The following is a 15,429-nucleotide window of genomic DNA, read 5'->3' as shown; positions in this document are numbered from 1 at the left end:
AAAAAATTAAAAAAAAAAAAAAAAAAAAAAAAAAAAAGGAAAAAAAAAAAAAAAAAAAGAAAAGAAAAGAAAAAAAGAAAGGAAAAAGAAAAATAAACCACACACCAACAATCCAGCAGACAAAGTGCCAACAACTGCGTTCAAGAGAGACTGGGCTTTAAAAAATGCGGAATATGGCTAAGCCAACATGAAATAGATTTCGATGAATTCTGCAAATAAGCAGAAAGCAGCGAAACCCTTTATTTCCTCAGGTTCTGACCAGAAATGCACACTGGAAGGAAAAAAAAAAAAAAACAAAACATAAAACAAAACAAAACAAAAAAAAAATCTCAGAAAGACAGAACATATTCGGTTGCTGGAGAACGCCCAAGAAATTCATAAGAAAGACTTTAATTCTGTAAGCTCTACTTTCATTTTAATAGATCTCCATAGCACTTTTAAAAAGAGGGACTTAATTCAACAATGCCTTGGAAAGGTGATGTTAGGATATTAAAAATATCTTTTCTTTTTAGTCTCTCTGTCGTTCTTTTTAAAAATAAGCACACTCAGGAGCTAATGTTAATCTCGCCTTTAAATAAAATACATTTTTAACATTATGTTTTCTGTACCAAGAGGTTTATCTAAGAAAATCCTAGAGTAAGAATCAAAGATAAATTGTGGAAATGCATGTTTTTCATATTACTTTTTTTTTTCTACCCGCGTTAAGGCTGTCCTTAAAGGAGTAGATAGATTTTCGTTCTAGGGAACGAATTCTGAATATCTTTGGGGTTTCATTTTTTCCTTTCTTAAAATTATGGGATTTTTTTTTTTTTTTTAAGCTCGGATGCATTATAAAAGATTACGACCAAAAAAAAAAAATTCTTTTAAAGTGGCATATTTCTCCTGCACGTCACGGTTATGGGTTATTTGTTTAATAAATCTTTTTGATGCTTTATTTTCTCATTTGGAAGGCCCTGAAATCTTATCGTTACTTATATATTAGATATTTTATTAGCAGTGGAATTATTATTAGGGGGAAAGGAGGCTGGAGCACCGGAGGCTGCGGCATTGCAGCGCCCGAGCGCGCCCTCCTGTGGCCGCTGCCCGCCAGACACCGGGAATTCTCCCCTCTCCAGGTCTTTCTCCTCCGCTCAATCCGTTCCCAGCCATGGGTTTCCTTCCTTCCCTTTTTAATAGAAACTTAACACCGCTATCATTGAGCATTTATGCAAGATTAGTGCTGGGGTGTTTCGGTTTCCGCAGCCCGCTTTTGCGGTGTCTCGGCATTTTGAAGGCGTATTAATACGCTGAGATAGACTGTCAAAGCACTGCAGGGAGCAGAAAACCAAACGACTCGTTCTCGCCCTGTGGATTAAGGATCGGGAGACACGCGAGAATTTGGCTATAAGGTCAGGCAAAATGCCGTGAGGAATTCCCCGCGACTTCGCGCATACCTAATTAATGGGCTTTGAGAGGAAACCGCATAGAAATATCATCTTTGTGCCTAAATTACGAGACATTTCCTACTCTTTTTTTTCCTAAGCAAACCCCTCTTTTTCTTATAAGCCAAAAAAAAAAAAAAAAGGGGGGGGGGAAATGAAAATAAAAGAAAAAAATAAATTTTTTGGAGTCGAATTCTCAGGGTGCGGAAGAGAAAGAGAGGGAAGTGAGGAGCCCCCTGTGCTCCAGCTGGCAGGAACTGGAGCAGGGCACGCTCACTGCACGACGCCGAGAGCTCACCTCGACCCAGCCGGGATTTTCTTTGCGTTATGATGCATTTGCTAATATGGCCAGCTATGCGGTAAAAAGTGTGTGTGTGGCTGTGCGTGTGTGTGAGAGAGAGCAAGGGAGGGAGGGAGAGACTGAGACAGAGAGAGAGTGGGTGGTGGTTGAAAATAACAGAGGAACCTTAAGGCGCCTAATTATTCAGAAAGGTTAAAGGTGATGACCTTGACATTTTGGAAGTTCAAAGGCATACACTTATGTTTTTCTTGCTGAAGTGTTTAAAAAAAATTTTTTTTTTAGTCATGCCTCCCTCCTCTTCTATTTCTCTATTTTTTTGAATTCTCCGTTTTTTCCTGACTTAGTCGGCACTTTTGCCTTCCCTGCCTGCGACAGTAGCGAGAGCCACCTCGTCCTATTCAAAAAAGCCAAATTCTTTTCTCACTCGTCGCCTTTATTGCACATTGCGGAAATCTCTTTTTCGCCCACCAGAAGGTGTATAATATAACCCAATTAAGCTGTTTAGAACCTCGGGTTTTATGGTGTTGTCTAGACAGTTCAAGGTTTTGTAAACAGCCCAGTCAGGTCACGCAAGATAAAGCGGCGCGGAGCGGAGCGGATCTCCTCCGGGTGCCGGCCCCCGGCGGGGCCCGCCGCGGCGGGCAGCGCGCTCAGCTCCGCTCCGCCAGCGCCGCGCTCCGCTCGCCCTGCCGGCAAGCAGATTTCACAGAACCACCCTCTGCTTCCAAAAGTGTTGAGGGTGGTTTTGGTTAAGGGTGTTTTTTTTTTTTTATATTTTTTTTTTTTTTTTTTTTTTTTTTTTTTTTTTTTGTTTTTTTTGTTTTTTCCTCCCCAGCTAGTGCCAATTGTTTATAGCTCCCTCTTGTCTGACTCGCTTGGAGCCCTCAGTCTTTCTGCCTTGCTCTTCACTAACGAGTAAACAGTCATTGACGTTGGGGATTCTGGGCTTGTTTGGAGCCTGACCAGTTAAACGAAAAGCCTTTCTCGTTGTTTATAGTAATGGTAGCACCATCAGAAGTGATGGTCTGCAGACAGCCATGTTGGCTCTGTCTCACAGCGAACGGGGAAGGTACGCATACCTACAAAGGAGAGTTAGGCATCTGAACTATCACTTAATTAAAATGCTTTTTAAAAAACCCGGGTAGGCTTCCTCGCATTATTATTTAACTGAACTTGGCTCTAGCCCGGAAAACGCTAGGATCCTTCGGAGATGGAAATCCATACAGTGCACGGAAGTTATAACCTTAACTTTACTAGAAACCATTTATTCACATGAAAAAGACAGTGGCCCATGCTTTTGGATGACAATAGAAACATATATATATATATTTTATATATAGCGAGCGTACATTTACCATCTCTTAAATAAACCGCATTCACTTAAAGGGAGGAAAGTGTTATCCTAGCTCAAAAGCAACAACAGAGCCCCCCCCGAACTCAATGAATTGTAAGCAACAACTACCAGACACACTGCAGGTCCATTGCTGGCACTGTGGGAGAGGAAAAAAAAAAAGCACCTTTGGCGAAAAACACTCGAGAGTGGACAGTTGGATTTACCCTAGTTTCCCCTTATCAGGAATCTGCTCCGCCAAGCCCCGAAATCTCCAGTGGCCATTCAGTGTGGGGAGTTGCACATGAAAATGTAACTTTGAGTTCCGCAGGGTGGATGTGTCAAGTAAACAAATTAACTTTTGCATTCAGAGGGTAGGTCATAGAGACAGACGTATTCTTTGTTTTTCTTCTTTCTTCCTGTTCTCTTGCTTTTTTTAATATTTTTTCTCTTTTTTCCTTTTTTTTTTTTTTTTTTTTTTTTTTTTTTTTTTTTTTTTTTTTTTTTTTTTTAATTTTCAAAACAAGGGATTCCCTGTGAAATATTGGAGTCGATCTCTGTTCAGTTTCTTTTCTTTCATCCTTCGATTCTGGAACCAGATTTTAACTTGCCGGTCAGTGAGGTTGAGCATTCTGGACAGCTGCAGTCTCTTCTCTTTGTTTATGTACACGTTGAAGAAAAATTCCCGTTCCAGTTCTCTTATCTGATATTTGGTATAGGGGCACCTCTTTTTCCTTGATCGCTGGGGAATTGCTGAAATTCAAGAGAGAAGAAACTGATTCACGCTGTTGCTACGAACATGCTCAGCTAGGGTTTGATCAGAGACTTTGATAATATCCCACTGCCTGCAAAGCAGCCCTCTAGCACTTCAAAAAATATTCCTGACGCTTATAATCTCCGGGTGACTTAGCAAGAAAAGCTAATATTTCCCAACTTCTCCTTAAAAGAGAGCTCTTCGAGCAATACAGAGAGATATTTAAATGGGCTGGAAAAATTCCAAGTTTCTCAAACTCCTCTCACACACACCCCCCGCCCCAAACAAACGAAGATCTTAAGCTCTAAACCGAAGGCAGCACTGAGCACTACCTGTGAAATCTCTCCGTCTCCCCCCGATGAATCAACAATTTAATAACAATTAATATCCTCTTCCAAGAATACCTTAAGCCCACCTAAATTGGTTTCCTATCGTAAACACGCTTTACAACGGTAAAGGAAATCTTATAGGATATATAAAATCCTTTGGATGCTTATAAAATTGCACATAAAATGCGGCTTGACAAAGTGTTGGCCTTGTACTCTTGCCCCCAATTTACTACTGATACCTACCTGAACTGTTGCTCTTCTCTGCAACAGCCTCACCAGAAGGGGAATCGGCGCTGTTTGCTGGTGTCACTTTCTTCTCCTGGCTGGAAGGTGTTTTACTGCAAGTGCTGTTCTGGGCTTTCAAGTCGCCCTTCTCCGCGTCCCCCTCGCTCTCGGAATGCTGCTGGTACGGGGGTCCGGGGGCTGTCTCGTAAAACTGGTCGAAGCCTTGCGGCAGGATGCCGTTCCTCCCCACCGAGCTGTAGAAGTTGGAGGCGGCGGGAGACGGTCCGTGGTGGCCGCAGACAGGGTCCGTTTTGAACAACATTTCCGTCCTCCTGTTCGCAGGCTGCAGAAAGTCTCTGTGCATCACCTCTTCAGCTGAGTAATAAGGAGCATAACTGCCCCTATACTGCCATTTGCTGCGCTCTAATCCGTATTCCCTGAATGCTACTTCGCGCACAGGTTGAACATGAGGTAAATTAGAAGAATAAGGAAAAGTCATTTGACAGGACGACGATTGAGACAAAAAAGAGGGTTTCGTCGAGAAATCTGAGGGTGAGACGTAATAGGCGCACCCTGGCAGATACATATTGGATGTGCCGTGACTGCAATCGTCAAACTCAGTCATGTCTTCCTTTTTGCGATTGCAAGCAACCAGGAGGCTTCAATGCATTGAACAAGATCCATCTATTGCACAAGAGGGTTTGGACAGGATCAACTAAGAAAAAATCCCCACCGTGTGCTGACGTGCAATTCATCTTGATTGATTCTAGTGGTAATTATGTCACGTGACGCGATGTAGAAATGTCCTTATATCTATATCAGCCCCTCGGAAAGGCTCCTAAGATCTCTCCAAAGAGCCCTCCCAGCACGCGGAGGCGAGCGCGCCGTTTGTACAAATATAGCCGGTTTTAAGCCTCATCCTTTCACCAGGCGATGTGAGATACACGTAGGTGGTGCGGATCACCTGGGGCCGCGCCGCCCGGGCAGGCGCCTGCCCACCGCCGGAGCCCGGCGCGGAGCCCCGCCGAGCGCAGCCCCCCGCCCGCATCTCCGCCCGGCCTCCCCGGGCAGCCGGGGGGAGCACTGCCACCCTCGGGGAAGGCAGCCCCCGGAGCGAGGGTTGGGGGCTCACGGACGGGCACCCCCGGCTCGGAAACGTGATCGCTTCCTCCTCAGAGGGAGCGATACTCTCCGGCGGCCGCTCAAGCAGATGATGAGCGGGTGGGTGCTGGTTCACTCAGGAAAGCCAAGTCCCATTCACACATTCGAGTGTACGGCCGGATCTGCCCGCCCGGCTCCTGCAATCCACAGTTGGCATCAAAACCGGTCACGAAATTCAAAGCCTGAGTTTCGATCACCTCCTTTTCCCTCGCTTATAAGCCCAAACACTGCGCACTTGTGTCAGGGCGCCAAACTGAAATGAGAAATACGCAAACAGAACATCTCTCAGCAGCCGGATTTACGAAAGGGAGATACTTTCGGGCTCTCTGTAAGGCAGAGGGCTATGGAAGGAAAAGAAGTCCACCAAGCACGGTTTCCTTAGGAAGCAGAGCAGCAGACAAAGTGACCTCTGTTCTCCTGCCTCCAACTCCCACCAAAATGTTCATTTTCATTGGAAGGGAAAAGCAAGACTTGGGAGCTGGCGGCACGCACAGCAGCCGCCAGCCCCGCTCCCGCCCTGCCTTCGAGGGCTCATTTTTGCCAATTTTCCTTTTTTCCTTAAAATATGATTTTAGACAGACAAGCACAAAAAGGGCCGCAAAGGTTGAAAGGAGAGGAGAATAAGGAATACACGCCAGCAATAGCCCTATACTCGACCAATTCCTCATTCCAGAACCATTTGCCAGCTCTCCATGGGAATGGTTTTTTTCCGCCACTGTACCGCATAGCCAGGTCAGCTCCATCACATGTCGCTCCCCAAATAAACCCGAGATCTGGGCGAACTCCCCAGGCCGAGCACGGCCGCCTCTGGACACCCCAGCAATGCCCGGGCGGAGGCTCCGGCATGCCGGCAGGCCCCGTGTCACCTCCACAAAGGCACCTCCATGTCCCACGGCCAGCGGAGAGCCCGGCAGGTGGGGAACCGGCTCCGCAGAGCTCCGGGCAAGCGGGGACAAGGCCCGTGGGCTCCCCGGCTCCTCGAGGCGGCCGTGCCCGCTGGGGACTAGGCTCCGCTGCTACAGGAGCCTCCTGCTCGCCCTCGGCCACGCCATACGGAGAGGCTTCGGGGGCGGGAGCCCCGCAGCCCGGGCTGCCCCCCGCACCCTGCCCCCCGCCCCGCCGCCACCGGCACCGGCACCGGCACCGGCACTGCCCCTCCTGCATCCTCTGGCTCCCCAGAGCAGTCCAGGGCTACCCAAGGGGCTTCCATGCCTCCACCCAGCTAGCCCTTTCTAAAAATAAAAATACCAAAGCCAGGCAGATATTATGGAGCTCATTCTTAACAGCCCCCCACCACCCCCTTTTTCTTTCCTTTTCTCTTTTCTTTGTACAGTTGTTTTTTTTTTTCCAAAACACCTCAAAAGCCACACATTGCTCTCAGCAGATAGACTCTTGCAAGTTGCAAGTTGTCACTAGAAATCAAAGCACAGAACCACCACTCCCTCCCTTAATCGGCTTCCGAGCCCTCTCGGTTCTGCTGCAACAGAGAAAAACAACCTCCCAAAAATGATGTCTGCGCAGTTAAAATGGCTCCTGTGTCACTAATTACCCTGGACCTTGCAGCAAAGCAGGGCAGGGCTCCGTTCGGATTGTGCTCCCACAAGGTTTCTGATCGCCTATCTCGTCAAGAGAGATGGTTCTGGAAACCTATGGAGCTTCATTTTCTTTACCGTTCAAACAACTAATTGCGCCTTAGCCAGAATCCTTCACCTTCTTTTCGATGCAACAAGCCTAGCATCAATTAAATTTTGGCGCAGGAGCCAACCGGTTTCAACTAATTCAAGTTCAAAGACATGGCGACGATTTGTTAATACGAAAGCTCTTTTAGGAAACAGTCCTTTAAGAAACGATCTAATCTGAGAAATGTGAGACCAATATCACAGCAGAGACCCCGCTGGAACAAGGCAGAGCTGGGGGTCCCCGCCTGCCAGAGCGTTTTCACCCTGGGGTCGGTACCAACCCAGCTCTGAACATCACAATAACACCCCCCCCCCCCCCCCACCTTTTTTTTTTTCTTTTTCCCTTACGCAGATTAAATAGCATCGAAACATAAATGCACATCATGTACACAATCAGGCGAATACTTTACCGTTAGGCGTCTTGAAACATCTGCAATCGTTGCCTGGAATCACCAAGTATTCAGGTCCAAGAGACATTTCCAAATGCTCTCCGTGGAAATTAAGGCGACTTGCGTAACGTTTGGGCTTAAAAATATACCCGGTCCGGCTGGAGAAGATGCGGTATTTTTGTGCCACCCAAGATAAGACACTAACTTGACCTTAACTTTGTTATGGCGCCCCTAGTATCTGGAGAACGTGAACAGACACTGTCTGGCAGCTCTCGTAAAAACCGACTGGAGAAGAGATTCTGAGTCATTTCATTTATTGCCACTACAGTTCTGCAAGAAAGCTTTTCCTCTCTGCCAAACTTTAATTATTTATGCTCTTTTAGGAAGCACAAAGGCATCCAGAGCCATTCCCAACAAACCAAGTTGCGTTTGCAGCCTTATCAAAAGAGGAGGGATGGAGAGCCTCCTCGAAGGACTTTATCACGTTTAGGCTGCGGTGGAAATGCAAAGATGTTTATGTTTGAGTAAATAAAGGGATGAACAGTCGCCTGCGTGCTGCGGAGGGACGCGGGCGTGGGCGCAGCAAGCCGGTGCCCGCCGCTCCATCCCGCCCCACATGCACCCGCAAAGCCGGTACAGGGGGCACCTGGTAAGACACCCGAAATAATCCAGTGGAAGGGCGTGGAGTGCATCCACCTCACTCGGGTGCATCTCCTGCGCGCCCAGCCGGCGTGTCGCACACGCGTGTGCACACATGTGCCCAGGGGACAGCCCGGGTGGGTGTGCACAGGCACAGCCGCACAGGCAGGGCGCGCCCCGCGGCTGCAGCACTGCCACGCGTGTGTGCCTCCCCACGCCCGAACCACTGTCCTCGCCCACTGCTTCAGAGGAAGGGATGAACCCTAGAGCATGGGCACGCATGAAATCATGCAGCATTTTCTACCGCCGATGTGACTGTGCACAGCATGAGCCCACAACACGTACGTCTGAGTGTGCACACGCGGTCACACACAACGGGCACTGCTGAAATGAGTGCATCTATAGATACACAAGCACATACAGAGACACATTATAGACAGACTTTCTCAACAAACGGCAATTTAGATCCTACCTCCTCTGCCTTTTCTCTTTCCGTAGGCGATTTAGACTAGGAGCTTCACAATAAGCCATCATCTTGGATCAGATGCGTTTAATAAATAATATATTGCCTTTCACATATTTTCATCCGAGGTTCCTCTTCGGATTTCATATCACCCATGCAGTAAAGGAACGGGTTGTACTGGGGAGGACTAGGATAGGGAAGAACAGAGCAATGGGTCAATTTCTCACGGACTGTAGCCGTCTGAGTAGTATTCCAAGAGAGGGTAAGAAAAGGGACTTTATCTGGTTTTTTCTCTTCTCCTGGCTCGCATCATTTGGGTTGCTTCTAGTTTTTTTTAATTAGGGAATGCTACTAGATGAAGAGACCACCATTGTCCGCAATGCGTCAACTCCCAGCACAGAAGCTGAACGTATACGAAGATTTGGAGGGACCCAGGAGTGGTTCCTATGGCTGTGGATGGCTGGGTGTGCATCCCTTGCCCCCGGGGAGCTGTCACCCGGCGAGGCTTCGTCCCCGCTTTCCTACTGGCAGCCACCCCGCCATGAGCGAGGTGGGTTTTGTCTGCATTGGGCAATGCGTGCGGTAAGAGTGGCGACAAATGCTTTGGGCTGGTTTTCCTTCTCCCCCCGAAACACCACCCAAGCGTTACCTTTGGGGCTCCCTGGAAATCTTTCGGGAAAATGGCTACGTCTCTGCCCGCCTAGGAATCCGGGATTTAGCTCCAAATTCATCTGAACTACCGTGCCCTCTCGATCAGTACTTGCAAGCACAGGAGTAGGAGCAAAGTTCAAATATGATTTTTTTATGAAATAATGAGTTTATTGTCTTTGGGAAGGCTATAGCCCCGTGTAAGTAGGTATCAGCTTTGTGCCGTTCCTTGCGGTTGTTTAGACTTTTTGTGTACGCCACGAACAACCATATCTGAGCCTATTTCACATGCCAGAAAAGAAGGCAGCCTCTGCCTGTCTAATTATTGTTACTGTTGGGAGCCGTGGAAACGCTCTTCACTAAGAAACGAAGACTTAGGTTGAAACTGCAGCCAAAAGGCATTTTAATACGGACCTGTAAATCCGTGAGATTTTTCTTTTAGAAATCATATTCTGAGGTATCAGACTAAAGGCAATGTGTAGTTTCCTCAGGCCTTGGAGCTCTGGCCAGTCTGACTGCTCGGGTGTTGCAGAGGCCGGCGGCTCACGGCAGAGAAACCTCCCATCAAGATACGGGAAAAATCGATCTCATTCTCGTCCCAAAACAGTGATCCAACGGCTTAGACCCTGCTACCAGCCCCTCTGAGGGGGTTATCCTCTGAGGTCTATATCTGGGCAAAACCCCGAACAGGTTCTCACTTTTCCCTCCTACAAATCTATGCAGAAACAGCCATGGGGACTGACTGGTGGAACAATAAGTCCCACCGAAACCTCCGTGTTGTTCCGACTCCTGTGCCTGCAGCACCTCGGGGCGAGCCGTGGGCCCCAGCCTCCCCTCAGCCGCTCGGAGCCTGGGCCTCTGTCCCGGCACCGCCCGCTGCTTTCTCCTGTCGGGACAGCGCCTGGACAAGGCCAAAGTCAGGAGCGCTGCAAGGGCAGGGCCCGGCCCGGCCGCCTGGGGAGGCACCGGCGCCCGACTGCGCGGCCCCTGCGCCGCCGCGAGACCCGCGCTGCCGCGGAGGCGGCTGGCACACGGCAGGGCGCTTCTCCCGGGAGAGGAACCCCTCGGCCGTGCCCGTGGAGCAGCCCTGCCCCGGCCCGGGGCGGCGGGCCACAGGGCCCTGCGGGCCGCGCTGTGCCGTCGGGGCCGAGCGGCCGGCGCTGAGCGGGCGCTCAGGTTACGCGCGGGCCTTGCGCGGGGGTCACGTGCGCTCTCCGCCGGGCTGCGGTCGGATCTGCGGCCCGGGGGCTGGCCGGGGGAGGGTGGAAAGGGGAAAAAAAAAAACCTAAAGAATAAGGTTTATTTGCTAACCACTTTCCCCATCGCTGCTCGAGCAGGTTACTCCAAACCACAAAACAAGCCGGCGCCGCAGGCTCGCCCTGGCGTGCAGGGCAGCAGATGAAGGGAGCGGCCGGGACTCACAGAGCTGACGTCTTTACTAGGCGTTATTCCTTTATTTTGCTGCAAAATGGTGTTTACATACAGATAAAAGAAATCGATCTTAGTTTAGCACCGCTTGTTCTCCGGGGAAAGAGAGGGTGGGATGCGGGACAAAATCTATATAAATGGAGAAAGAAAGGTAAAAAGCTGATAATACATGTTTCCGTGCTGCTCCGGCTCGTCTTCTTCATCTTGGCTAAGAACTCAGCGCTGCCTATTTACGCAGGGATCCTACGCGTTTCGAGAATTTGGTTTAAATGGTAAAAAGACACACTCCCCGCGTTTCACTGGCGCGTACGCCCTACTCTAGGGGTGAACACTCCGGGCACAAGTTCATGCAAGAACGGGTGGACTCTGCTCTAGTACATAGAAAGAGCCTGCTCTCGCATTACTACTCTTTTCTTTTTCATCCTCCGGTTCTGAAACCAAATTTTAACTTGCTGATCGCTTAAATTCAGTCTGTTTGATAGTTCTTTCCTCTTCTGTCGGTTAATAAACTCATTGAGGAGAAACTCGTTTTCCAATTCAGCAATTTGTTGTTTTGTGTATGGTTTCCGTTTCTTTCTTGATCTCCCCTGGGTGGGGCACCAAGGCAAACCTACAACAAACACGTCGATAATTTAGTGGATCAAGTCTGGGTATGCAAACATAGGAATATGCAAAAAATAATAATAATTTTTTAAAAACACCCAATAAACACCCAAACCCAAGAAAGCAAAAAACCAAAAAACCGCAAGACATCAGAGCTAAATTAGGTCGGAAAATTGGGCAAAGAACATCGGACAACACAATTTCTATCTAACCTCCGAGTAAGATTAAGCAATTTTTTGCTCCGAAAGAGTTACAGGGAGGGTTACAAAGCAATCACAGGCATCTCTTAAAAAGAACGTATAGCTAGGTCGCTTCTAACTAGAGCGAGATATTTAAGGCATACCATCCTGCACTGAAGGTCTGAGGCATGACTGGACTGCTGCGGGCTGAACTGTCAGGTTCAAGTTGACGGGATTCTTGATGTCCTCCTTTAAGCCTGAATTGCAGGAATTCACTTCAAAAAGAGCAGCCGAGCCATGCAAACTTCTCTGCAGGCTCGAGTGGTCATACTTTACGGGCTTTAAGTTGGCTGTGTGAGTAACAGTTGGGTCATTTGCAAAAGATTGCCTCTGCCTGCATCTCTCCTCTTGTTTGGAGCTCGTATCGTGGGCGTAATATTTATTGTTGTCTTCCAGGCACTCCTTGTTGCCGTTGGAGCTGATGTTGATTGGAACGGAGCCGGGGAGGTAAGGCTGCGCCGCGCCGCCGAACGCGTGGCTCTGCGGCTGGGCTGCGCACGAACTTGAGCAAGTCCAGGGGATCGAGCTCCGGGGGTAGGAAATGGTGGGCAGAGCCGCCAATTGACTGCCATTAGCCCGCAAATTAGGAAAATAAAAGGAATCTGGCGATTGCAAATTCAAGAGAGAACCAACGTAGCCAGATCTGTAGAGACTGCGATCACACATTTCCAACAAAGGACTTCAGCTGTTCTTACAGCGGTATTTAGTTACAACAGGGAATAAGCGGAAAGCCTGAAACGATTGGACGAAACTTTGCAGACAGGTTCTTCAAAGCCGGTAATTTCAGCACCGCCTCCAGCGACCGAGCCACAGAGTCCCCCCCTCCCCACCCTTTTTTTTTTTTTCCTTTCCCTTCACCCCCACTTTTAAAAAGTCTTATAATAACACTTGAAATATGAAAATATCGAGCTCGCAAGGGGGAGGGGAAACCATGGTCTCTGCTTCTATAAAAGTGGCCGGGGTGGGTTGGCAGAGCTGCGGCGCCAGCGGAGAGATGAGCGGAAAACAAACATTAGCCGAGAGGACAGGGCAGCCCCGGGTGCAGCCCCCGTGCCGGCGGTGCCCCCGGCCGGCAGCACCCTCCGGGCCAGAACCATAGCCACGGTAAGAGTGAGCACCGAGGACTGGAAATAACTTGTGATATATATGAGATGTGGATATTTAGGGCATACGTACGTACTTCTGCCCCTAACTGCATGATATGCATCCGCATATGCGTGCAAATAAAGTCTTAATGGATCGGATATTACCGGGATCGTCATTCTGGCGCACTAGTGACCAGTATTCTCTTAGGTCCTCACGTCTGCCCTTTTTACCCCTTTTGCCTTTCATCTTCACTTGGAAGCTCTTCTAGGCAAACAGCGTTTCTAAAACTCGGAATCTGTTTTATCTTTGAAATACAATCAAACAAACATCAACAAACAGAGAATAACAACAGCAACAACAAGGAATTACTTGGGCAACACTCCGAGATAAAAAAAAAAAAAAAAAACCCAGATAAATAAAATCGAAAGAATTCAAGAAAAAAATGCCAGGGTCTGCTCTTCAGCAGAGAGGGTATGAATGCAGCAGCGGGCAGAGGGAGGGGAGAGTCAGCCTCATCTCCCAGGTTTTGGGTGAGGAGTTTTTCTCTCATGTGAAGAAAATCATCCCTCACTGTTTTATTACTGTGTCATTTTGGGGAATTACACGTATTTTTATATTTTTGATTGATCAAACAAGAGCTCGTTTATTCCATTATCTCTCTCATTTCCCCACAGCCCCAGAGTTATTAAAATCATATCTGAGAGCATCCTCACAGAAGATTGCTCGTGTCCTTTCCCAAACCGTGCGGTTCGCGGGACAGGGAAGAGGCAAGGCCCCGTGTGCTGCACCCAAAGACCCTGGCAGGGAGCTGGAAGGCTGGAGAAGGAGTGGAGTACCCATGGGCGCTCCCTGCCCCACCACCCCACAAATCCGCAGGACACTCTGGAGGCCGATTCGCCCCCCGGACCGAGCTTTTCTGCCCTCGGCCTCTCTCGCAAGGTCTCCCCGGGGTGTGCGAATCCGGCGTCAAGCGAAGCCTTAATGCCCGGACTTTCCCACTTTCATTACCTCGGTTAAAAACTTGAACCTAGTTAGCAGGTAGGGTTAATTTTCCCTGTTATTATCCTCTTAATCACAGTTTTAATCTTGGTTTTATTTCTAAGGCGAGATCAGAGACGCTGCCCTTCTTGACATTGTCCTAATCAAATTCATCTTTCTGTTTAATGGGAAATTGAGGGAAATTCTGCAGTAATTTCATTGCCCTGGAAAAAAAAAATCTTTAAATGATTGCTCTCTCCTAGACCACACAGGACCACACAAGCACCGCTGGAGGATATTGCTGACCACTGCCTTTAATTTTTATTGTTTGAGTTATGTCTACCAATTGAATCTCCCTCTTATTAGCTTGTATTCTAACTTTGTGTTAGAAGATGGGAAATTTTTTTTTAATGTATTTTATGAAAGAGCTGATTTTCAGTTCTTGGAAGAGAAAAGGAACATTCAGTTCAAAGGCTATATTTTTGTCTGCAATAAACACAAGGAATGGATGTGAGTTCCCAGTTACCGGAAAGAAAGGTGACACTTCAAACTAACTTTTATGGGGTTAGAGAAAACAGAACTTTCAATTAATATTCAACTCATTTGTAATTGCTAATTAACACAAAAAAAAAAAAAAAAGGAAAAAGAAAAAGATAACCTAATAAAAATCTGAAATATCTGGAGACACTCACAGTTACGGAAAATGTTTAAATCTACATGGAAAAACATTTACAGAAACATCATGTTCCAGAGGCGGCTGGCCTCGGAGCCGAGGGGAGCGGGGTGGAGTGGAAGGAGAGCCTTGTTCGGGCTTGTGCTGCTTTTTCCAGCCACAGCCGGCTGCTGGTTTGGGGGCGGCGTGTTAATGCCTCGGGTGTCCCCCCGCCTGTGTCTGTACAGGAAATATCACCGCTGAGGAGCAGGGCGACCCGGGGGCCTGCTTTCACACGCTCCTTTCCTCTTTTCCGCTCTTTTTTTTTTTTTTTTTTTCCCCTGGTTTTTAAATAGCCGTCCGGATAGGCCTGGACATCAGAGCTGACCACACACTGTAATTTCACTGGCATAGTCTTCCAGTTTACAGACGAAGGGCTCTCTGCGTGCGACCCAACAGCCTCCCTCGCTCGTTTATCACTCGGGAACGCGGCGCCCGAAGCGAGGGGAAGGCTTCCCCTGCCTATGCTGGGGGTTGTCCAGGAGATGGCAGGATTGCCTCAGACATGGCTGGGAAAGAGCGCTGCCTGACAGGAGCCGGGCAATGCATCACTGCGCCACTGTGCATTTGCAACTCGGTTTGTCGAGGTACATGTTAATTATCTGCAGTAACCCGCGCTACATTTCGGACGAACTTTCATGCCCTCTTCTCTAAACACGGGCGGCTGTGGCCGCCTGCAGCTGGGGCTGCATCCCGGCCCCGGGGCCACATGCAGCTGATGTCCTGAAGAGCCCAAGCAGTGGCCGAGGAGGTTTTGAACGAGGCTCACCAATGCCCCAGCTCCAGGCTTAGAAAACCCTTTTAATCTCAGCCGGTAGGTAGAGGGGCAGCTGTGCGCCTCATCTTCCTCCGGCCTGTAGCTGCTGGCTTCTTAATGATTCTGCACGGTCTTACGAAACTAAAAGGCGACTCCTCTCCATCTGGTACCGATTTGCCAGGCAGTTCGGGTTTCCTTCTGCCCGAGGAAGGCGGCTTTGGCTCGGCAAGCTGCGCCTTCTGAAAGCACGGAGCCCGGCAAAGGCAAAGGTTAAGCCTGGAAGGAGG

General features: G+C 48.6%; 2 protein-coding genes across 2 annotated transcripts; both read right to left on the bottom strand.

Moving 5' to 3' along the window:
* Nucleotides 1–3,512: 3,512 nt before the first annotated feature.
* On the bottom strand, nucleotides 3,513–5,063 carry HOXD11 (homeobox D11). The gene is made up of 2 exons (XM_041473291.1): nucleotides 4,379–5,063; nucleotides 3,513–3,805 (listed from the first exon to the last, which is right to left on the bottom strand). The coding sequence occupies exons 1-2, from the start codon at nucleotides 4,983–4,985 to the stop codon at nucleotides 3,570–3,572; spliced, it is 843 nt and encodes a 280-aa protein (XP_041329225.1). The 5' UTR covers nucleotides 4,986–5,063; the 3' UTR covers nucleotides 3,513–3,569.
* Nucleotides 5,064–10,620: 5,557 nt separating this feature from the next.
* On the bottom strand, nucleotides 10,621–12,350 carry HOXD12 (homeobox D12). The gene is made up of 2 exons (XM_041473372.1): nucleotides 11,714–12,350; nucleotides 10,621–11,377 (listed from the first exon to the last, which is right to left on the bottom strand). The coding sequence occupies exons 1-2, from the start codon at nucleotides 12,273–12,275 to the stop codon at nucleotides 11,139–11,141; spliced, it is 801 nt and encodes a 266-aa protein (XP_041329306.1). The 5' UTR covers nucleotides 12,276–12,350; the 3' UTR covers nucleotides 10,621–11,138.
* Between the last annotated feature and the right edge of the window lie 3,079 nt (nucleotides 12,351–15,429).

Source organism: Pyrgilauda ruficollis, unplaced genomic scaffold (assembly GCF_017590135.1).
Source record: "Pyrgilauda ruficollis isolate IOZ18807 unplaced genomic scaffold, ASM1759013v1 scaffold3, whole genome shotgun sequence".
Lineage (NCBI taxonomy): Eukaryota > Metazoa > Chordata > Aves > Passeriformes > Passeridae > Pyrgilauda > Pyrgilauda ruficollis.
The sequence above is the reverse complement of the archived record's forward strand: the minus strand, read 5'-3'. Positions and strand labels throughout refer to the sequence as shown.